At 53.3% G+C, this 23,813-nt stretch overlaps 1 protein-coding gene across 1 annotated transcript in view; it reads left to right on the forward strand.

Moving 5' to 3' along the window:
• The first annotated feature begins 627 nt into the window (after positions 1 to 627).
• Positions 628 to 23,813, forward strand: part of WDR59 (WD repeat domain 59) — a 66,737-nt gene continuing 43,551 nt past the window's right edge. Inside the window, exons 1-6 of the mRNA XM_054389659.1 lie at positions 628 to 744; positions 6,529 to 6,578; positions 13,465 to 13,600; positions 16,007 to 16,092; positions 17,684 to 17,764; positions 21,073 to 21,110. Coding sequence (XP_054245634.1) covers positions 628 to 744; positions 6,529 to 6,578; positions 13,465 to 13,600; positions 16,007 to 16,092; positions 17,684 to 17,764; positions 21,073 to 21,110 — 508 coding nt within the window. The remainder of the gene's footprint in view (positions 745 to 6,528; positions 6,579 to 13,464; positions 13,601 to 16,006; positions 16,093 to 17,683; positions 17,765 to 21,072; positions 21,111 to 23,813) is intronic.

A 23,813-nucleotide genomic window follows, 5' to 3' on the forward strand; every position in this document is an offset into this window, starting at 1 on the left:
GGCCGGCCGGGTCGCTCCGCCCGCCTCGCTCCTGCCCGGGGCGCGGCCGGCAGCCGGGCGACGATCAGCTGCGGCCCATGAGGCGGCGGGGGGCGGCGGGGGCTGTAGGCCCCGCTCCGCTGCGCTGCGCCGGGCACGGCCTCGCTGCCGGCCGCCGCCAGCTGCCTGGGTGCTCGGCGCCGCGCCGGAGACAATAGAGGCCGGCAGCACGCATGCTCCCGCCCCCGGCCCCCCCGGCCCGCCGCCCTTAACCCCTGCGCTGCTGCCGGCCGCCGCTGCCGTAGGCTGGCGCTTTCTAACGCGGCCTGCTGGTCGCGGAGACCCCGCTCCCCGGGCAGGGCAGGCGCTGCCCCGCGGAGCACAGGCCTCGGACCTCCCCCTTTCCACACACACTGAGCCTGCAGCGGGGCCGTACGGACCCACGGGGAGCCGGCCACAGCGAGCCTCTCAGGGGAGGCCTGGGCCGTGCGGAGCCTACTAAGCCATGAGGCCCCACGGGCTCTGTAGGACCCTCGGTGGCAGTTTACCAGGGAGAACGGGAAGGGGGGGGCCGTGCGGCTCTATGTGTGTGGCGAGGCGAGACTACACTTCCAAGCGGGCCCTGCGCGGCGCGCCCCCGCCGTCCGCATGCGCGCTGCCGCCGCCCCGCCCCTGCCCCACCGGCGTCGGAGGTTGCTGGGGCGGCCCAAGATGGCGGCGCGCTGGAGCAGCGAGAATGTGGTGGTGGAGTTCCGCGACGCACAGGTCGGAAGGGCTGCCGCCGCTGCCGGCGGGCTGCCGCTCTCACCGGGCTTCGGGGGGAGCCTCCCAGGGCCGGTAGGGCTGGAGTGGGAGAGAGGGTGAAGGGGGCCTGGCCCGGGAGGCCCCGCAGGGCCTTTTGCTGGTTGTGGACGGGGCTGAGGCCAGCTCGGAGGCGGTTGCGCGGAGATAACGCCTTAATTCACCAGGCACTTTAATCTTAATTAGATCCCGGGTCTATTTGTAGAAGTATGTTGTCAGGCGTAATAGAAAGTATTGCCACTTCCCACATGTCTTTTCGTCATTTTTCCTCAGAGACCATTCTGGCGACGTTTATTTCTATGATAGAAAATGGTTAAGTATTATTGCTCGGTTAGCAGGCAGAGCGGGTTAAATTTATTTATAGCTGGCAAAAAGGTCAGCTTTTGTTTCTGAAGCCGCTGGTTGCAGTTGAACTCCCCTCAGAATTTGCTTATGTGCTGTCTTGGAAGCTATTCTAAGAAACGTGGTTGTTTTTAGACGTTGACAGTTGCTTGGGTGTGGTGGGGCAACGATGGATTACTTCTGTAGGAAACACCTTGAACGCCTCCAGATCTGATTGCTGCTTCGTAATTGCTTCTTCATATTGGGGTGTTGGAGGTGAAGAGGGGAGGGGACAGCTGTTTCCATCCTCTTCTGCAGCAGCTGTTTTCAATCTGACTGTTGAGCAAATGTGTACCTTACTGGAGAGGTTCACCACTGGTATTTCAGTTGCTTTAACTTGCTGTGGTGTGATCCTGAGCTGTACTGAGCTGCCTCCTCTCTTGTCTGAAACCAGAGAGCTTCAGTACCTCACACTGCTGGGATGCAGCTTCAGCCTGAACTCATTTGTGCATGAGTGCTTCTTGTTGGTGCCTGCACAAATGTTCCGGGAGATGGAAAACTTGAGCTTGAGGAGCTGGAGCACCTTGGCTGTAATCATGATCTCTAGGTTGGGAGGTGACCTGCTAAAGAGCAGCCCCATGGAGAAGGACTTTGGGAGTCTTGGTGGGCAACAAGTTATCCATGGCACATCAATGTGTCCTTGTGGCCAAGAAGGCCAATGGGATCCTGGGGGTCATTCAGAAGAGTGTGTCCAGCAGATCAAGAGAGGTTCTCCTCCCCCTCTACTCTGCCCTATTGAGGCCCCACCTGGAACATTGTGTCCAGTTCTGGGCTCCCCAATTCAAGAGTGACAGGGATCTGCTGGAGAGAGTCCAAGGGAGGGCTACAAGGATGATGAAGGGACTGGAGCACTGCTGTTTAGTCTGGAGAAGAGAAGACTGAGAGGGGATCTGATCAATGTCTGTAAATACCTGAGGGCTGGGGGTCAGGAAGGAAGGGACAGGAACAGCCTCTGCTCACTTGTGCTCTGGGACAGGACAAGGGGCAATGGATGGAAACTCCAGCACAGGAAGTTCGACCTCAATGTGAGGAAGAACTTCTTTACTGTAAGGGTCACAGAGCACTGGAGCAGGCTGCCCAGAGATGCTGTGGAGTCTCCTTCTCTGGAGACTTTCAAGCCCTGTCTGGATGTGTTCTTGTGTGATCTGTGCTGGATTCTCTGGTCCTGCTCTGGCAGGGGGGTTGGACTCGGAGATCTCCAGAGGTCCCTTCCAACCCCTAGCATCCTGTGATCTGGTACCAGGCTTGAGCTCTGCCTGTAGGCCATCTACTTCCAAAATCCCTACCCTAAACCCATCTTAAATGGAAACAAAGGTCAAAAGGCTGTGTAGCTGTCATGTTTGTAGCCTGTACGTGTCTGTAAGCACTGCAGTTACCTTTGTTCACTGTGCCAGAGTGCATTGTGTGAAAACTACAGCACCCAACCCACACTTCAGAGAATCTCTCTGTGCTTTGGGCCAGTATTGCTTACAGGCAGCGTTTTTTTTCTCTACAAGCTGACAGAGATGGCAGTCTCTGTACTCTTCTGATTTCAACAGGACCCACAGGCTCTTGCCAGGCTGCCTGGGCTATCAAAGGTGAGCAAAGCTCATCAGGGCCAGCGGTGAAGTAGGACCATTTGTAGATGGGAAGTTAGCCATGCAGGGAACTGGTCTTTCTTGCTAGGAGTTTGCAGCTCTTGAAAACCAGCATAGCCTTGGTAAATCCAGTTGATCTGTGGCCTTTCAAGTGGAGAGAGTGAAGCTGGCTTCAAAATGCTTGTAAGTTTAGACATGAAAAGGTGTTTTCCTTGGCTTGCCTAGCAGAAATCAAGGGAAATGCCAAAGCAGGCATTTGAAGTCTGAGATGCTGCTGCTGCAGGCCCAGAGCTGGTTTTTAAATGTGCCATGCTCCTGCCGTGCTTGTTCACATAATTATGACTCATGACCAGCAGTTCTGGCTGTTCTGATTATTGGTTTAGGATAAAAACCTGCTTTCAGGTTGGTTTGTTCTCTTCCAGCTCCTGCTTTCTGGAATGCTGTGCTCTGAAGACTGACGGATCGCTAGGCTGAGCACATTCAGTGACAGCTCTTGGGCTATTTTCCTGTTGCCTGGATAAGATTCTAGTACTGTAGGGAACTGTTTCTTGCTATAAAGTGATCTTACTTGTGACCCACCAACATTACTTCCTTCTAATTGTTTATGTTTTGCAATGCTTGGTGCCTGGAAAACCAGTTTATCAGTGGTCGTTGTTAAAACCAGTTCAGAAGGGTTCATGAGATCCTGGTGCCAGCACCAGCAAAAATAAACCCAGCTACGAAATGATCAATCACTTTAAGTTGATGGTTTTATTTCTGTCTTGAGGAAAGGATGGCTGCAGCTGGATGAAATGTGTTGGCTGCCCAGCTCTTCATCACACCAGAAGGTTCTGGTTCTAGTAATGGCTTTAGTGACCCTCATTTTAATTCCTTGGAAGTGAAATGGGCATCATCAGGGGAAACTTTCTCCTTAGGTTTCTTTTTTCTAGACATTTAGTAACCCACTGCATTGTTTTCCAAGGGGGTGTGAAATCCAGGGAGCTGCAATTCTTTCTTTACCATTTAGAGATTTTAAGACTAGCTTCTTATTTTCAGTGTTAGTTTTAGAACTGGGAAAAAACTTTCCAGAAGGCTGGCACAGGGGTTATGAGGATGATGAAGGGACTGGAACATTTGTCTGATGAGGAAAGACTGAGAGCCCTGGGGCTGTTTAGTCTGGAGAAGAGAAGGCTTAGAGGGGATCTAATCAATGCCTACAAATATCTGAAGGGTGGGTGTCAAGAAGGGCCCAGGCTCTTTTCAGTGGTGTCCTGTGATAGCACAAAGGGCAGTGGATACAGACTGGAACCCAGGAAGTTCTACCTCAACAGGAGGAGAAAATTCTTTGTTGTGAGGGTGCTGGAGCCCTGAAGCAGGCTGTCCAGAGAAGCTGTGAACCCTCCTTCTCTGGAGACTTTCAAGCCCCGTCTGGATGCATTCCTGTGTGACCTGCCCTGGGTGATCCTGCTTTGGCAGGGCGGTTGGACTCAATGATCTCTGGAGGTCCTTTCCAACCCCTACCATGTTATGATCCTATGACAGAGGTGTTCAGTAACACCCACAGCGAATCCAAAGATCCTTCTCAGGCAACTAATAATTCACCAGTAAACTTTCTGCCACCAGACACCATTCTATGACTGGATTTGTTACGTAGGAAGAAACAAGTGGGTCATTCCTGGAACAGCAAAAGCAGTGAAACTTGGTTTGGTTAAGGTGTAGGCTTGGGGTTTACTGTGGGCTCCTTCTGAAGCTTTGTGGGTATTTTGACATGTGGTCAGGCCACATCTGGAATACTGTGTCCAGTTCTGGGCAGTTCAAGAAGGACCTCATGAAATTGCTTGAAAGAGTCCATCACAGAGCCACAAAAATGATGACGGGAATGGAAGATCTTCCTTATGAGGAGAGCCTGAGGGAGCTGAGAGCTCTTTAGCTTGGAGAGGAGGAGACTGAGGGTGACCTCATTGCTGCTGATAAAGATGTGCAGGGTGAGTGCCCAGAGGCTGGAGCCAGGCTCTGCTGGGTGATGCCCAGTGCCAGCACAAAGGGCAGTGGTGGAAGTTGAGGCATAGAAAGTTCCATGGAAACAGGAGGAAATTTTTTTTTCGCTGTGAGGGTGACAGAACACTGGAGCAGGCTGCCCAGGGGGATTGTGGAGTCTCCCTTTCTGGAGATGCTCAAGACCCACCTGGATGTGTTCCTGTGTGATCTGTTCTAGGTGACCCTACTCTGGCAGGGGGGTTGGAATGGATGATCTTTCATGGTCCCTTCCAGCACCTAACATTCTGTGATTCTGTGGATTCTTGGTCTCTAGTGCAGAATGAGCCTGTGGTCCCATTTTTTGTTCCCTATAGCTGGGGTAACTGCAAGCAGGGGACGGAGCCCTGGTTGAAAAAACTTATTTTTTGTGATGGTTATTCTGTCAAATCTGATTGAGATGGAGTGGGATTGCCAAATTGTCTGTCTGCTTTTAGTGATGTTTACCTAGAGGAGCTGTGGGACACGCTGAAGTCTTGTTACAGCCATGCTGAGAGTACTTAGCAGAATATGAACAGCAGCAGAGACATCCTGAGCCCTCAGAGGGGCTGCTTTGAAGATGACAGCAATTAGCTTGAAGAATATGGGGCATGTTCTGATTCTGTACTGGGCATGCTGAAATCTGCATTGAAGTCAGATCTATGTTTATGGGCTGAACTCTGCAGCTTTCCAAGTAAAATTTGCCTTTATTCTCTTGGCAGTTAAAGGAGATGATGGAGCAGTTCCATTCTGGATGAGAAGAGGGTGAGACAGTGCTCAGTGTTCAAAGCCTGCTTGGTTTTGTTCTTCTTATGGCATTCCAATTATTTTTTAGCCTTCTTTACAAGCAGTGCCAAAGTAAATTCTGATTCTTCTTAGCCATCTCCCCTTTTTGGAGAGCACCCATACACAAATGGTTGCACTTCTATCTCCCAGGACATATATAATTAAATCTGGCCCTGTGATGGAAAAGAGAGAGCCTGAGAAAGCTCCTGAGCAGGAGCAGAGGCTGATTAATAGGGATTATTAGAGATTGCTGATTGAAAGACTGCAGCTGCTATTGCCACAGCAAAGAGAAGGGAACAAGGGCTTGGAATGGTGTCTGCCAGGTCTTGCCTTCTGTTTATCCCAACAAAGACATTTCCTGCATCCCAAAACTAGCTGCTACAGCCTGTCACCCATCTGTGCTGCTATAAGGGGATGCTGCTTCTGCCATCCCTGCTGGAGCATTGTCCAGAGAAGGGCAATGAAGCTGGTGAAGGGTCTAGAGCACAAGTGTTGTGAGGAGTGACTGAGGGAACTGGGGTCATTTAGTTTGGAGAAGAGGAAGCTGAGGGGAGACCTCATTGCTCTCTATGGCTTCCTGAAGTGAGGTTGCAGTGAGGTTGAGGTTGGTCTCTTCTCCCCAGTATCAGGTGACAGAAGGAGAGGAAATGGCCTGAAATTGTGCCAGGGAGGGTTAGGTTGGAGATGAGGAAAGAATTCTTTACTGAAAGAGTGATCAGGCATTGGAACAGGGAGGTGGTGGAGTCCCCATGCCTGGAGAAGAAACCTGTGGCCATGGCACTTGGGGACATGGTTTAATGGCCATGGTGGGGTTGGATTGGACTCGCTGATCTCAGAGGGCTTTTCCAACCACAGCAATTCTATGACTCTATCTCAGCCTTGACTCTCACTCTCAGCAGTTGATACTTTGAAGCTGAGCTGGTGGGTTTCACCTGACCCCTCCCCACAGCTGTGTGTGACTGAGGTGCTGACCCCACAGGTCTTGCTCAGTCTTGTCCTTTCTCTCCAACAGGCAACGGCGATGTCAGTGGATTGCCTGGGACAGCGTGCAGTCCTCTCGGGGTGAGTCTGCCAGCCCTCTTTGAGACTCCTCTGCCAGCCCTCTTTGAGACTCCTCTGCCAGCCCTCTTTGAGACTCCTCTGCCAGCCCTCTTTGAGACTCCTCTGCCAGCCCTCTTTGAGACTCCTCTGCCAGCCCTCTTTGAGACTCCTCTGCCAGCCCCCTTTGAGACTCCTCTGCCAGCCCTCTTTGAGACTCCTCTGCCAGCCCTCTTTGAGACTCCTCTGCCAGCCCTCTTTGAGACTCCTCTGCCAGCCCTCTTTGAGACTCCTCTGCCAGCCCTCTTTGAGACTCCTCTGCCAGCCCTCTTTGAGACTCCTCTGCCAGCCCCCTTTGAGACTCCTCTGCCAGCCCCCTTTGAGACTCCTCTGCCAGCCCCCTTTGAGACTCCTCTGCCAGCCCCCTTTGAGACTCCTCTGCCAGCCCTCTTTGAGACTCCTCTGCCAGCCCTCTTTGAGACTCCTCTGCCAGCCCTCTTTGAGACTCCTCTGCCAGCCCTCTTTGAGACTCCTCTGCCAGCCCCCTTTGAGACTCCTCTGCCAGCCCCCTTTGAGTCTCCTCTGCCAGCCCCCTTTGAGTCTCCTCTGCCAGCCCCCTTTGAGACTCCTCTGCCAGCCCCCTTTGAGACTCCTCTGCCAGCCCTCTTTGAGACTCCTCTGCCAGCCCTCTTTGAGACTCCTCTGCCAGCCCTCTTTGAGACTCCTCTGCCAGCCCTCTTTGAGACTCCTCTGTCAGCCCTCACTGAGACTCCTCTGCCAGCCCTCTTTGAGACTCCTCTGCCAGCCCTCTTTGAGACTCCTCTGCCAGCCCTCTTTGAGACTCCTCTGCCAGCCCTCTTTGAGACTCCTCTGCCAGCCCTCTTTGAGACTCCTCTGCCAGCCCCCTTTGAGACTCCTCTGCCAGCCCTCTTTGAGACTCCTCTGCCAGCCCTCTTTGAGACTCCTCTGCCAGCCCTCTTTGAGACTCCTCTGCCAGCCCTCTTTGAGACTCCTCTGCCAGCCCTCTTTGAGACTCCTCTGCCAGCCCTCTTTGAGACTCCTCTGTCAGCCCTCACTGAGACTCCTCTGCCAGCCCTCTTTGAGACTCCTCTGCAGCCCCCTTTGAGACTCCTCTGCCAGCCCTCTTTGAGACTCCTCTGTCAGCCCTCACTGAGACTCCTCTGCCAGCCCTCTTTGAGACTCCTCTGCCAGCCCTCTTTGAGACTCCTCTGCCAGCCCTCTTTGAGACTCCTCTGCCAGCCCTCTTTGAGACTCCTCTGCCAGCCCTCTTTGAGACTCCTCTGTCAGCCCTCACTGAGACTCCTCTGCCAGCCCCCTTTGAGACTCCTCTGCCAGCCCTCTTTGAGACTCCTCTGCCAGCCCCCTTTGAGACTCCTCTGCCAGCCCCCTTTGAGACTCCTCTGCCAGCCCTCTTTGAGACTCCTCTGCCAGCCCCCTTTGAGACTCCTCTGCCAGCCCCCTTTGAGACTCCTCTGCCAGCCCCCTTTGAGACTCCTCTGCCAGCCCCCTTTGAGACTCCTCTGCCAGCCCCCTTTGAGACTCCTCTGCCAGCCCTCTTTGAGACTCCTCTGCCAGCCCTCTTTGAGACTCCTCTGCCAGCCCCCTTTGAGACTCCTCTGCCAGCCCTCTTTGAGACTCCTCTGCCAGCCCTCTTTGAGACTCCTCTGCCAGCCCTCTTTGAGACTCCTCTGCCAGCCCTCTTTGAGACTCCTCTGCCAGCCCTCTTTGAGACTCCTCTGCCAGCCCTCTTTGAGACTCCTCTGCCAGCCCTCTTTGAGACTCCTCTGCCAGCCCTCTTTGAGACTCCTCTGCCAGCCCTCTTTGAGACTCCTCTGCCAGCCCTCTTTGAGACTCCTCTGCCAGCCCTCTTTGAGACTCCTCTGCCAGCCCCCTTTGAGTCTCCTCTGCCAGCCCCCTTTGAGACTCCTCTGCCAGCCCTCTTTGAGACTCCTCTGCCAGCCCCCTTTGAGACTCCTCTGCCAGCCCCCTTTGAGACTCCTCTGCCAGCCCCCTTTGAGACTCCTCTGCCAGCCCTCTTTGAGACTCCTCTGCCAGCCCTCTTTGAGACTCCTCTGCCAGCCCTCTTTGAGACTCCTCTGCCAGCCCTCTTTGAGACTCCTCTGCCAGCCCTCACTGAGACTCCTCTGCCAGCCCTCTTTGAGACTCCTCTGCCAGCCCCCTTTGAGACTCCTCTGCCAGCCCTCTTTGAGACTCCTCTGCCAGCCCTCTTTGAGACTCCTCTGTCAGCCCTCACTGAGACTCCTCTGCCAGCCCTCTTTGAGACTCCTCTGCCAGCCCTCTTTGAGACTCCTCTGCCAGCCCTCTTTGAGACTCCTCTGCCAGCCCTCTTTGAGACTCCTCTGCCAGCCCTCTTTGAGACTCCTCTGCCAGCCCCCTTTGAGACTCCTCTGCCAGCCCCCTTTGAGACTCCTCTGCCAGCCCCCTTTGAGACTCCTCTGCCAGCCCCCTTTGAGACTCCTCTGCCAGCCCCCTTTGAGACTCCTCTGCCAGCCCCCTTTGAGACTCCTCTGCCAGCCCTCTTTGAGACTCCTCTGCCAGCCCTCTTTGAGACTCCTCTGCCAGCCCTCTTTGAGACTCCTCTGCCAGCCCTCTTTGAGACTCCTCTGCCAGCCCTCTTTGAGACTCCTCTGCCAGCCCCCTTTGAGACTCCTCTGCCAGCCCCCTTTGAGACTCCTCTGCCAGCCCTCTTTGAGACTCCTCTGCCAGCCCCCTTTGAGACTCCTCTGCCAGCCCTCTTTGAGACTCCTCTGCCAGCCCTCTTTGAGACTCCTCTGCCAGCCCCCTTTGAGACTCCTCTGCCAGCCCCCTTTGAGACTCCTCTGCCAGCCCTCTTTGAGACTCCTCTGCCAGCCCCCTTTGAGACTCCTCTGCCAGCCCCTTTGAGACTCCTCTGCCAGCCCCCTTTGAGACTCCTCTGCCAGCCCCCTTTGAGACTCCTCTGCCAGCCCCCTTTGAGACTCCTCTGCCAGCCCTCTTTGAGACTCCTCTGCCAGCCCTCTTTGAGACTCCTCTGCCAGCCCCCTTTGAGACTCCTCTGCCAGCCCTCTTTGAGACTCCTCTGCCAGCCCCCTTTGAGACTCCTCTGCCAGCCCCCTTTGAGACTCCTCTGCCAGCCCCCTTTGAGACTCCTCTGCCAGCCCTCTTTGAGACTCCTCTGCCAGCCCTCTTTGAGACTCCTCTGCCAGCCCTCTTTGAGACTCCTCTGCCAGCCCTCTTTGAGACTCCTCTGCCAGCCCCCTTTGAGACTCCTCTGCCAGCCCCCTTTGAGACTCCTCTGCCAGCCCTCTTTGAGACTCCTCTGCCAGCCCTCTTTGAGACTCCTCTGCCAGCCCTCTTTGAGACTCCTCTGCCAGCCCTCTTTGAGACTCCTCTGCCAGCCCCCTTTGAGACTCCTCTGCCAGCCCCCTTTGAGACTCCTCTGCCAGCCCCCTTTGAGACTCCTCTGCCAGCCCCCTTTGAGACTCCTCTGCCAGCCCCCTTTGAGACTCCTCTGCCAGCCCCCTTTGAGACTCCTCTGCCAGCCCCCTTTGAGACTCCTCTGCCAGCCCCCTTTGAGACTCCTCTGCCAGCCCCCTTTGAGACTCCTCTGCCAGCCCCCTTTGAGACTCCTCTGCCAGCCCCCTTTGAGACTCCTCTGCCAGCCCCCTTTGAGACTCCTCTGCCAGCCCCCTTTGAGACTCCTCTGCCAGCCCCCTTTGAGACTCCTCTGCCAGCCCCCTTTGAGACTCCTCTGCCAGCCCCCTTTGAGACTCCTCTGCCAGCCCCCTTTGAGACTCCTCTGCCAGCCCCCTTTGAGACTCCTCTGCCAGCCCCCTTTGAGACTCCTCTGCCAGCCCTCTTTGAGACTCCTCTGCCAGCCCTCTTTGAGACTCCTCTGCCAGCCCTCTTTGAGACTCCTCTGCCAGCCCTCTTTGAGACTCCTCTGCCAGCCCTCTTTGAGACTCCTCTGTCAGCCCTCTTTGAGACTCCTCTGCCAGCCCCCTTTGAGACTCCTCTGCCAGCCCTCTTTGAGACTCCTCTGCCAGCCCCCTTTGAGACTCCTCTGCCAGCCCTCTTTGAGACTCCTCTGCCAGCCCCCTTTGAGACTCCTCTGCCAGCCCCCTTTGAGACTCCTCTGCCAGCCCTCTTTGAGACTCCTCTGCCAGCCCTCTTTGAGACTCCTCTGCCAGCCCCCTTTGAGACTCCTCTGCCAGCCCTCTTTGAGACTCCTCTGCCAGCCCCCTTTGAGACTCCTCTGCCAGCCCTCTTTGAGACTCCTCTGCCAGCCCTCTTTGAGACTCCTCTGCCAGCCCCCTTTGAGACTCCTCTGCCAGCCCTCTTTGAGACTCCTCTGTCAGCCCTCTTTGAGACTCCTCTGCCAGCCCTCTTTGAGACTCCTCTGCCAGCCCTCTTTGAGACTCCTCTGCCAGCCCTCTTTGAGACTCCTCTGCCAGCCCCCTTTGAGACTCCTCTGCCAGCCCCCTTTGAGACTCCTCTGCCAGCCCTCTTTGAGACTCCTCTGCCAGCCCTCTTTGAGACTCCTCTGCCAGCCCTCTTTGAGACTCCTCTGCCAGCCCTCTTTGAGACTCCTCTGCCAGCCCCCTTTGAGACTCCTCTGCCAGCCCCCTTTGAGACTCCTCTGCCAGCCCTCTTTGAGACTCCTCTGCCAGCCCCCTTTGAGACTCCTCTGCCAGCCCCCTTTGAGACTCCTCTGCCAGCCCCCTTTGAGACTCCTCTGCCAGCCCCCTTTGAGACTCCTCTGCCAGCCCCCTTTGAGACTCCTCTGCCAGCCCCCTTTGAGACTCCTCTGCCAGCCCCCTTTGAGACTCCTCTGCCAGCCCCCTTTGAGACTCCTCTGCCAGCCCCCTTTGAGACTCCTCTGCCAGCCCCCTTTGAGACTCCTCTGCCAGCCCCCTTTGAGACTCCTCTGCCAGCCCCCTTTGAGACTCCTCTGCCAGCCCCCTTTGAGACTCCTCTGCCAGCCCCCTTTGAGACTCCTCTGCCAGCCCTCTTTGAGACTCCTCTGCCAGCCCTCTTTGAGACTCCTCTGCCAGCCCTCTTTGAGACTCCTCTGCCAGCCCCCCCGAGACTCCTCTGCCAGCCCCCCCGAGACTCCTCTGCCAGCCCTCTTTGAGACTCCTCTGCCAGCCCTCTTTGAGACTCCTCTGCCAGCCCTCTTTGAGACTCCTCTGTCAGCCCCCTTTGAGACTCCTCTGTCAGCCCCCTTTGAGACTCCTCTGCCAGCCCTCTTTGAGACTCCTCTGCCAGCCCCCTTTGAGACTCCTCTGCCAGCCCTCTTTGAGACTCCTCTGCCAGCCCTCTTTGAGACTCCTCTGCCAGCCCCCTTTGAGACTCCTCTGCCAGCCCTCTTTGAGACTCCTCTGCCAGCCCTCTTTGAGACTCCTCTGCCAGCCCCCTTTGAGACTCCTCTGCCAGCCCTCCCCGAGATGCCTCTGCCAGTCGTAAAATGGTCTGGGCCAGAAGGGACCTCCAAAGGTCATCCAGTCTGACCTCCCTGCGGTCAGCAGGGACAATCCCCATCTAGATCAGGCTGCCCAGAGACCTGTTGGTCCTCACCTTGAATATCTCCAGGGCTGGGGCCTCAACCACCTCCCTGGGCAACCTGTTCCAGTATTCCACCACTCTGATGGTGAAGAACTTCTTCCTGATATCCAATCTAAATCTGTTCTTCTCTAGTTTGAAGTCATGCCCCTTGTCCTGCAACCACAGGCCCTCATAAATAGTCTCTCTCCATCCTTTCTGTAGGTACTTCAGGTACTGGCAGGCTGGTATCAGGTCTCCTCAGAGCTTCCTCTTCTCCAGGCTGAATGCCCCCAGCTCCCTCAAGCCATCCTTGTTGCAGAGGTGCTCCAACCCCCAGATCATTTTTGTGGCCCTCCTCTGGACCCTCTCCATCAGGTCCATGTCCTTCCTATATTGAGGGCTCCAGACCTGCACACAGTACTCCAGGTGAGGTCTCACCAGAGCAGTCCCAGTTAGACACCTCTGCCAGTCCCAGTGAGGCACCTGTGACAGTCATTTCCACCACCATAACCAGCAGCCCTCAGGCTGACCTCAGTAGAAGGGCTGCTGTATCATTTCCAAAAGGTGCAGCTGAATTCTCTTCAAGGCTCAGTGAAAGGAATTCTGGGTCACATTTCCAGTGGGATGCATTCTGGAAAGCCAGAAATAGCACAATAAATCCCAGCACTTCCTTTTGGATCCAGGTTATCTGGGGGTTTCTGTGGACTCTGCTACCCACTGCATCCAGAGGAAGCCACAGAAATGGTCAGAGTGCTCTGAGGCCAGGCTGAGAGAGTTGAGGTTGTTCAGCCTGGAGAAGAGAAGGCTCCAGGAGACCTTCTGGTGGCCTTTCAGGACTTAAAGAGGCCTCTAAGAAAGCTGGGGACAGACTTCTGAGCAGGGCCTGTTGTGACAGGACAAGGGGTGATGGTTTGAACTGAAAGAGGGAGATTCAGACTGAAAAGAAGGAAGAAATGCTTGATGCTGAGGGTGATGAGAGCCTGGCCCAGGCTGCCCAGAGAGGTGGGAGATGCCCTGTCCCTGTAACCATTGCAGGTCAGGTTGTTTGGGGCTGTGAGCAACCTGCTCTAGTTACTGAGTGCAGGGGGGTTGAACTGGATGACCTTTAGAAGTCTCTTCCAGCCCAAACCATTCCATGACTCCACATTTGCAGCCCCTGTCTAATTTCAGTATGCTTTTTTCAACCATAGCTGGTTTTTGCAGTATGTGGCCAAATGTGGCATTCTCAGGAACAGGCTTTTCATCTGTCCTGGTCCTGTAGGCAGAAGGCTGCAAGCTTCACATGGGTTTGGGGTTTTGAGATGTGTCCTGTGTGCTGCAGCCCCTTTGTCTGTGTCTCTTGCAGCCGCCGTTTCCTCTACATAGTCAACTTGGATGCACCAAACGAGGGGCACCGGAAGATCTCCCGGCAGAGCAAGTGGGACATTGGGGCAGTGCAGTGGAACCCACACGACAGCTACGCCTACTACTTTGCAGCCTCAGTGAGTTCACTCCTCTTAAAAACACTAACTCATCATCTGGAGTCATAAGTGCAGTCCTGCACCTGGGAAGGAATAATAAACTGCACTAGTGCAGGATTGGAGGTGATCTGCCAGTGAGCAGCCCTGTGGAGAAGGACCTGGGAGTCCTGGTGGGCAAGAAGTTCTCCATGAGACAGCAATGTGCACTTGTGGCCAAGAAGGCCAATGGGATCCTGGGCTGCATTCAGAAGAGTGTGTCCAGCAGATCAAGGGAGGTTCCCTCCCCTTCTACTCTGCCTTAGTGGTGCCCCACCTGGAATATTGCATCTGATTCTGTGCTCCCCAGTTCAAGAGGGACAGGGATCTGCTGGAGAGAGTCCAAGGGAGGCCTATGAGGATGATGAAGGGACTGGAGCACTGCCTTGTGAGGAAAGGCTGAGAGCCCTGGGGCTGTTTAGTCTGGGGAGGAGAAGACTGAGAGGGGATCTGATCAATGTCTATAAATGTGAGGAAGGAAGGGACAGGGATAGCCTCTGCTCACTTGTGTCCTGGGATAGGACAAGGGACAGTGGATGGAAACTGCAGCACAGGAAGTTCCACCTGAATGTGAGGAGGAACTTCTTTGCTGTGAGGGTCACAGAGCATTGGAACAGGCTGCCCAGAGATGCTGTGGAGTCTCCTCCTCTGGAGAGATTCCAAACCCCCCTGGACAAGCTGCTGTGGGTGCCATGGTTTAGCAGGGGGCTTGGACTGGATGATCTCCAGAGGTCCCTTCCAACCCCCTGCCAGGCAGAGGGGAAATCTCTCCTTGTTTCTGGACAAAGGTTTCTTATTTTTAAAGCTTCTTTCCAGAAGCACTGTAACATGCTCTTCTGCTGTGCCTTGCTGCCTCTGCCCTCTGGCTCAAGCACACTTCTGAGGCCTCCTAAGGTGCTGTTTCAGAAATGCCATTGTCCTCCATCCTAGATCCTTGTTACTCCTTCTGTGTGGTCCCAAATGCTTGACCAAGGGGGTGGTGGCATTTCTAGAAGTGTGTTCTGCTGCCTATCACATTTATTAGAGAATGCTCCTGATGGGAAGAGCTGTCATTTCCCCCCCACACTTGGTCCTACAGGCAACACTTTCCACCTGAGATGCCCTCCTAAGAGCCTGAGAAACTTCTGGTGATGCCCATCTTGTAGCATCAACTCTGGTGTCCTGCATAAATCCAGTTGAGTCATTTCACTCACCCCCCATCAGTCCTTCTGCCAACGAGAAACACACAAGGAATTTTCCTTGCCCTGAGCTGTTGTGCAGCCCTGCTGTGAGCTATTAGAGCAATGCCATCTCTTCTGAGCTGAGAGAAGAATTTTTCATTTCAGGGAAGATTGAGGGGTTTGTCCATCTGCACATTCAGATTCCCAGGAAGCAGATTTGGGGTAACCCAAAACCACCCCAAAAACCTGTCACCAAAAAAAAAAAAAAATCTAAGTCTTTCCTTTATTATCTTTTCCTTCCTCTCTGTGGAAGTTTGAAAGCAAGAAGCTAATGGAGATCCAGTTCTGAATTCACCAAAGATCACCAACAATTTCCTCCAGTCTTGGCCCGAGACCTACTGTACTTGTTGCTCTAGATGCGCCCAAAAGGGCAATCTTTCTCCCCAAAAAGATTAGTCAGCCTGGGCTGAAATGAACCTCAATTGAGGCAGAACAATGAACTTCAAGCAATAACTAGTTTCAAGTGGCTTTGTGTGTGGCTGCATTTGAGGGAGGGTTTATTCCTGGAAGGAGTGAAGAAGCCCTAAATAATGTTGTCATTGACTGATCTGCTTTGCTCCTGTGGTTTACCCTTAGTGATAAGCACTTAAGGCTTTTTCTCCTGGGCTGGGAGGGCTGGAAGTACCCTTGAGGAAGTGACCTTGAAGCCATTAGGCTGTGGTGTTTGCGTTTGACAATGACCCTGATTATCCCACAAGGATAATGGAGGGAGAGTTGAGGAGAATCAGTGGTGATCCATCACACCCCCCACACCCCCCTCCCTCTCTGCAAGCTCCAGTTGTGACTCTGAACAGGCTGGCAGAGTCTTCCTGCAGAGAGAATTTGACTGCCTGTGGCCTGCAGTTGCAGCGTGCTGTTAGGAAATAAAAGCTCTGAGAACATCATTTCATGGAAACATTTTGCAAGGGGACTGCTTTCCCCCCACCCCTTCCCCCCCCCTCCCTTTCTTGTTTATCTCCAGTTTTAAGTGGGTGTAATTAAAGGGCAGAGAGTCCTTGCAGCCTGGAAGGTTCATCTCTGCTCTCCTGCTTTGGGCAAGGACTTTGCTAATGCCAGTGTGACTCATTGGTAACGGAGGCTGTGGAAAAGTGAAGGGAAGCTGATGCTGAGGTGGGGATTCCTGTCCTGCCTTGTTTGCTGAGGTTATCTCCTTTCTTCCTTCTGATTTTAGAGCAATCAGCGAGTGGACCTGTATAAGTGGAAGGAAGGCAACGGGGAGGTGTGCACGTCCCTGCAAGGACACACACGTGTCATCAGGTGAGGAACAAGAGGTGCTGAAGGCACAGAATCATAGATTGGAAGGGACCATTAAAGGTCATCCAGTCCAACCTCCCTGCACTCAACAGGGGCATCTGCAACTACAGGAGGTTGCTCACAGCTCCAGCCAACCTGACCTGTGATCAGGCAGCTCCCACCTCTCTGGGCAGCCTGGGCCAGGGTCTCCCCACCCTCAGTGTCAAACTCTCTCCAGTCTGAATCTCCCTCTTTTATTTTAAACCATCACCCCTTGTCCTGTCACAACAGGCCCTGCTCAGAAGTCTGTCCCCAGCTTTCTTCTCAGCCCTTTTAAGTCCTGAAAGGCCACCAGAAGGTCTCGCTGGAGCCTTCTCTTCTGCATACTGAACAACCCCAACTCTCTCAGCCTGGCCTCACAGCAGAGGAGCTCCATCCCTTGGATCATATTTGTGGCTTACTCTGGTCCCTTTCCAATAGGTCCATGTTTCTTCTGTGCTGAGGCCTCCAGAGCTGGTGGGGTCTCAGCAGAGTGCACCAGAAGGACAGAATCCCCTCCCTGCCCCTGCTGCCCACACTGCTGGGGATCAGCCCAGGGCACAGCTGGCTCTGGGTCAGCAGCACTCAGTGCTGGCTCATCTCCTGCTTTTCATCCTCCAGCACCCCCAAATCTTTCACCACAGAGCTGCTCTCCAGCCTGGGTTGATAGCAGGAGCTGTCTTGACCCACGTGCAGGACCTTGCACATGGCCTTGTTTAACCTCCTGAGGTTCTATGGAATGGAGGTTCAAGGATGGCTTGCTTCAGGGAAGGTGAATGTTGCAGTGCTGGCCTCTCTTAGGCTCTGCCTTAGCCTGGTTTTACTCACTTTTCTGGACTCTACTAGTAGAGACAGATGTCACATGTGAAGCAACTCACCTTCTTATGGCTCCCCTCAGTGTATCAAGCCTTTGATGGCTCAAGTGTCATTGCCATAGGCTGCTGTCCTTGTAGTGAACAGCAGCCATCATCTGGGAAACAGCAGCATGCTTGTTAAATGGAATCCCAGCTGTGTTTCTGTGTGATAGCAGCTTAATTAAAGCAGGTAATCCCAAAGTTCAAGTTTACAGCCGGTTCTGGTGGTGCAAGGGAGATCTCTGCCTCTGCTTTGAGGGTTGTATTTTAGGGCTGGGCTGGAAATGCAGGTGAAAAACTGTTTTCAGCCCAGCACCTGACTGTGGGAATTAATGGCAGCCCTTAAAAATACTGACTGGAAGCTGTTTGTATCCTGGGTGCCCCTGGGGAGCCCAAAAGGAAGGCACAGGGGTTGGTGCCAAGAGTGTGGGGTAGCTGGGAACTCACTGAGACAGTGTCCCTTTGCCTGTGGTGGAAAGAGCACACACACAACAGCTGTAAAGTTCAGGGCTGGGAATATGCTTCCCTGGAATTTACTTAGAGGCATTTCATTGCTTCTTGGAATTTACTTAGGGAAAAAATGATGAAGATCTTGCTTTTTACTTGGAGAGTTGCAGAGTGGCCCTGAACTCATCAGAGGGGTGGACTGGGAGGCTGTGAGAAGTTGGTGCAAACCTTGTGTGCTTTTGTTCTGCTCACCTACTGTGCTCTTGCCTTTGCAGTGACTTGGACTGGGCTGTGTTTGAGCCAGACCTGCTGGTCACCAGTTCTGTTGACACCTACATCTACATCTGGGACATCAAGTAAGGCTCAGTTGTGTTTCTGCACTGCAGGGGAATTGCTGGACTCCTTTCCAGAATTAGCAGCTTGCAAGGCAAAGCATGCCTGGGTGGGTGCTCTGCTTGCAGGGCCTTCTTCTGCTTCCCAGAATCTCAAAGATGTCTTCTGTTGCCCTCTTTTCAAACCACTTCAGAGTCAAGGAAGGACAACAGAGAGTTCCAGTTAAGCCATGGTCATGCTCCTGACTGCAAAAAGTAGAATCACAGAATCATGTTGGTTGGAAGAGCCCTTTAAGGGTCATCAAGCAGTACACTAGCTAGGTCCCCACTAAACCATGTCCCTCAGCACCACATCTCCATGGCTTTTCAAGCCCTTCAGGGATGGGGACTCAAACACAGCCCTGGGCTGCCTGTTTCAGGTCTTGACAGCTTTTTCAGGGAAGTTTTGGGGTTTTTTTTGTGTCCATCCTAAACCTATCTTGCTGCAACTTGAGGCCCTTTCATCTTGTCCTATTTCTTGTTCCTTGGGAGAAGGACCCAACCCCCACCTCTCTCCATCCTCCTTTCAGGGAGCTGCAGAGAGCAGCCTCCTCTTCTCCAGACTAAACACTCCCAGCTCCCTCAGCTGCTCCTCACCAGCCCTGTTCTCCAGACCCTACCCCAGCTTGGATGCCTTTCTCTGGACATGCTCCAGCCTCTCAACTTCCTTCTTGTATTGAGGGGCCCAAAACTGAACCCAGGATTTGAGTTGTGGCCTCACCACTGCCCAGTACAGTGGGACAATCACTTCCTTGGTCTTGCTGGCCACACTGTTGCTGATCCAAGCCAACCTTGGATGTACCTTCCCTTGGTTCCTGGTACTTTCTACCACATGGTCACAGATCTTCCCACACTCCATGTGTCACACCTGAGAAGCAAGGAGCTGGCACTGGGAGTGATGGGTTCTCTTCCTGGCTGTACAGCAGCTCTTTATGACCCCTGGCAAGTCACTTTGTTCCTCTCTGCCTCCTTTGCTCAGTTATAATAGGAGGATAACAATATAACCCCACTGCACCAGGCTGTCCTCAGGCTTGTTGAGCTCCTCTGAAGCTCTTAGATCCTTCCTTAAATGCTGCTTGAGAGTGGCAATGTATTCCTGATGTGTAATTAAAGGACAGGGACTGATGCTTGTGTTTTCCTGTGATGCTATCTCAGTGCCAAGTGAAAAACAGAGTTCCCTGAAGGTGCTTATCATAAACCCTGCTTTAACTCTACTGTGCCCTGTATAATTTTCTGTGTTCATATTCCCTTGTCCAGAAATCCTTGCTCCGGCAGTCTCTGAACAGTCTCCACCTCCCACCTGTGCTAGTAAGGTCTCTGAGCTTGCTGGGGCAGCATGGTCATGGGGCTGCTGGCCTCCAGCAAATGATCATCCTGCTGAAGCAGCTGTCTAATGACACCCTTGGGAGGCAGCCCTGCAGTGAGGGCACCTGGAAGTGCCCCACTTTATTCTTCATGCAAAATAATGTTGTGATTAGGCAGAAATTCTTCGAGGGAAAGGTGCTGTCCATTCCAGAAAATGTTCTGCTTTCCAGCAGACACAAAAAGCTGAAGGGTATTAAACCTTCTTTTCATGAAAGGGCAGGTGAAGTCCTGAGCAGCAAGGTCAAGGAGTGAATTATTGCCTTGATCCATGTCCTGGCTGCTGGAAGTTGTCATGGTGCCACCACTGCAGAATTTGATCTGTAGAATCTGCAGAGCTGGGCTTATTTCCTGCTAATTTTGTTCTTCTATAGAATCAGAGAACCATTTCAGTTGGAAAAGCCCTTTAAGATCATCCAGTCCAACCATTCTCTAACTCTCCCAAGTCTGGTGCTAAACCATGGCCCTCAGCACCACATCTCTGCCTCTTTGAAACACTTCCAGGGATGGGCATTCAATCACCTCCCTGAGGAGCTTGTTCCAGGCCTTGACAACCCTTCTGGTGAAGAAGTTCCTTTTATTGTCCAACCTAAAGCTCCCCTGCTGCAACTTCAGGCTGTTTCCTCTTGTCCTAAGGCAGCCAGGGTTGGGAGTTCCGGCTGGATAGGCCTGAGGTCCCCCAATATTTCACACCACATCACTCCAAGGCTTTCAGCTTGCCTTTGCCTCCCCTCCCCCAGTTGTGTGATGTTTCTGTTTAAAGAGCCTTTGTGTCACTTACATCATTCAGGACACAGTTATAGCTCAGCTCTCTGTCTTGAGAGTCCCATCCAGAGTCTGCAGGTCAGGTTTTCTGTAGTTTTTTTTCCTGTTTCACCATGTCCCTCAGCACTACATCTAGACATGAAGTCTCTGCTCTGCAGTCACTGCTCCATCTGCCCTGAGTCAGGGTCTGCCACATTGGTGACTTCAGTCAAGTTTTTCCACAGGTCTCTCTTCCTTTTAATCCTCCTGGGAAAGGCTGTTCTGTTGCTTCCTGCAGCAACACTTTGTGAGCCCAGTTTCCTCACCAGCCCAGCTGCAATGTAGAATCATAGAATGGTATGGGTTGGAAAGGACCTTAGAAGATCATCCAGCTTGGCTTGGAGCCTCTACAGCTTCTCTGGGCAACCTCTTCCAGTGCCTCACCACCCTCATGGGGAAGAATTTCTTCCTTATGTCTAGTCCAAATCCAGCTTCTTCCAGTCTGAAGAAGCTTTTCACTCCATGTCACTGTCATCTTGTCACTCCATGCCTTTGTAAAATTTCCCTCTCCAGCTCTCCTGTAGCCCCCCTTCAAATACTGGAAAGGCTGCTCTAAGGTCTCCCTGGAGCCTTCTCTTCTTTAGGCTGAGCAAACCCAACTCTCTCAGCCTGGCCTCACAGCAGAGGGCTTCCAGCCCTCCCATCATTGCTGTGGCCTCCTTTGGCCCCATTCCAACAGGTCTGTGTCTCTGTGTGCTGAGGACTCCAGAGCTGATCCCAACATTGCAGGGGGGATCTCAGCAGAGCAGAGGGACAGAATCCCCTCCCTCCCTGCCCCTGCTGCCCATGCTGCTGGGGATCAGTCCAGGACACGGTTGGCTCTGGGCTGGGAGTGCACATTGGTGACTTGTCACATGCCACACTTTGCACCTTTTTCCTCCTTCTAGTCCCCTCTAAGTCCATCCTGTGTCCTGACCTTGTGTTGGCAAGACAGGATGGCTGTTGTCATCCAGCTGGTCACCTCTTGCTTTCTTCCATTTCCTGTGGTGTGTTTTGGTAAGCAGAAGGCACATGGGCTGCCAAGAGGCAGAAATCAAATGAATCCTGGCATAGGAAGGAGCAGCCTGGGGAGGCTGGGCCTGCTGGGCTGTGCTGTGGGTGCTCACATGAGCCATGTTGTGTTTCAGAGACACCAGGAAGCCTACAGTCTCCCTCTCTGCAGTGGGTAAGTATGGCATGTGTGTGACAGAGGCTTGTTTCATGCCTCCATTGAGTGTTACATGCCCCTGCTGTTAGACCTCCCTCTCTTCATGCTTTGAGACTGACACAGTACAGAAGTGCCACCACCAGTCCCACATAGGAGCTACCTGAGAGCTCCCATTTCGTGGCTTCTTTTACAGGGGCAGAATTCAAGGGGCATGTGGAGCTCGTGAGGGCAGTGATGGTCCTGAAATTGGTGGACAAGCCTGTGACTGTGTTGTTTGTGCCTTCTAGACATAGCTCCTTCCCTGCTGCTGACCTGTGTTGCCTGTCTGTGATTTGTCCCTGTCCTTTTGTGTCTGATTAAATCAACCAAAAGAAACTAAACCAGCCCCTGGGTGGTGGTGTTGAAGGCTGCTGAGTGCCAGCCCTGCCCCCTGCTCACTGAGGGGCTGGGGCACACGAACTGGCCCTTCCCAGGGCACCTTCAGCAGTGACACCAAGGTGCTGTGCTTGCTCTTGAAAGATGCTAGTCACAGCTGTTGGCAGTGTGGCTGGCCTGTAAACCCACCAGCTGGCAGGTGCTGCATGTCAGTCCCCACCAGCTGCATGGTGGAGCTGGGCAGGGCATGGGTGAGAAGCAAAATGCCCTTTTCCTCAGCTGCTGGTCCCACTAACTCAGCAATCCTCATGGCATGGATCTCTTATGCCCTGCTGCTTCAGTCTCCATAGGCCACACATCTGCAGTGGCTCCACTTCCCCCCACTCCCAGCCAGCAAGCCTCTCATCTCTGTGATGCAAAAACCCTTCCTGAGCCAGAGAGGAGCAGTTCTTGGTTCTGCTGCCAGAAGTGAGGCTTTGTGGGTCAGCTGAGCCAGCACAGTACTGAGCTCCCCAGAAAGCTTCCTTCCTCCCCTGCCCAGCTCTCTTTAGCACTAGTCTAGACATTTGGGAGTGAATCAACTCAATTAACTGACAGCCTATTTGCAGGTTTGGGTTTTTTTTTTCCCCTCCCTGGATGAGCTTTTTGCCAGGTTGTCAGGATGAATCTGCTCACTGTGCAGCAGGTGGTGGGTAGTGGAGGTGAGGAACAGCAGCAGGCTGAGATCTGTTCAGCTTTCTCCTGGGCTTTCACCTTTCTGATGAGTTCAAAATGTTTTGAGAGCAGTGGCAGGGTAAGGCTGAGCAGAACATGCATTTCTCTGACAGTATCTGACCAGTCCACATCATCTGAAGCTGCTTAGTGGAAGTAACCAACCAACTTCTGCTTTGAGGCCTTTGACTGAGTCCCTCATGGCATCATATAATCATCATCTAGACCATCATCCAGTGTCTTTACAGTGCCATTGATGTCTTTTGACTTCTGTGGGTGTATTTTGACCACTGGGCCTTCTGGTCCACCTTCTGGCCACCTGTTTGCAGCTGACCAGATACAAAGTCCACCTGAAATTCATCCATCTCTACACTTGTATTTGAATAAGAGATCCTTGTACAGCATCAGCCAGTAGAGAGGGTGTTAAGGAGACAAATGCATCCATCCATGAGCACCTGGAAGCAGCTTGAACAAAACCAGTTGGGATTTCATAGAGGTGTTTTAGTTGGAGAAGCCCTCCAAGATCATCCAGTCCAACCATCAACCCAGCCCCACCATGGCCACCAAACCATGTCCCAAAGTGCCATGGCCACAAGTTTCTTGAACACCTCCAGGGATGGCAACTCCACCACCTCCCTGAGCCACCTATTGCCTGTTTCCAGTTTGGGAGGAGGTGATGAACCTGCAGCTCTTGTTTGGAGAAAGTTGCTCCACCAGAGCTGACAGGCATGAGGATTTGAATTGAGTCCAACAAATGGTGTAGAAGATCTCTTAAGCATGTCAGTGGAACACTCTTGCCTGTGAGGTTTTCAGGACACAAACACCTTGCTGAGGAATCAGGAGTTCATGATTTTCCTCAAATCATAGAATGGTCTGGGCCAGAAGGAACCTCCAAAGATCATCCAGTCCAACCCCCCCTGCAGTCATCAGGGTCATCCCCAACTAGATCAGGCTGCTCAAACCTCACCTTGAATATCTCCAGAGATAGGGCCTCAACTCCCTCCCTGAGCCACCTGTTCCAGTGTTCCACCACCCTCATAGTAAAGAACTTGTTCTTCACATCCAATCTAGATCTGCTCTGCTCTAGTTTGAAGCCATTGCCCCTGCTCCTGTCACTGCAGGCCTTTGCAAACAGTCTCTCTGCAGCCTTCTTGTAGCTCCCTTCAGGTACTAGAAGGTTGTTATTAGGTCTCCCTGGAGCCTTCTCTTCTCCAGGCTGAACACCCACTGCTCCCTCAGCCTGTTCTCATAGCAGAGGTGCTCCAACCTCTGATCATTTTCATGGCCCTCCTCTGGTCCTGCTCCATCAGGTCCATGTCCTTCCTATATCGAGGGCTCCAGACCTGCACACAGCACTCCAGGTGAAATCTCACCAGAGCAAAGTGGCAGAATCACCTCTCTGCATCTGCTGGCAAATCATGGACTGGTTTGGGTGGGAAGGAGCTTTTAAAGGTCCTCTAGTCCTTTGCAGTGAGCAGGGACATCATGCCAGCCTTCATGCTGGCTTCTAGGATCTCCATCCTCTGAGCTGCCTTTTCCTGTGCTAAGCAGAGCAGCTCTAAGCACAGGTCACGAGGATCTGCTGTGCCATTTACTTGATTGTTTTGGGTTTTTTATTGCTTGTTTGGACCTGCT

The sequence above is a fragment of the Indicator indicator genome, chromosome 19 (assembly GCF_027791375.1).
Source record: "Indicator indicator isolate 239-I01 chromosome 19, UM_Iind_1.1, whole genome shotgun sequence".
Taxonomy (NCBI): Eukaryota; Metazoa; Chordata; class Aves; order Piciformes; family Indicatoridae; genus Indicator; species Indicator indicator.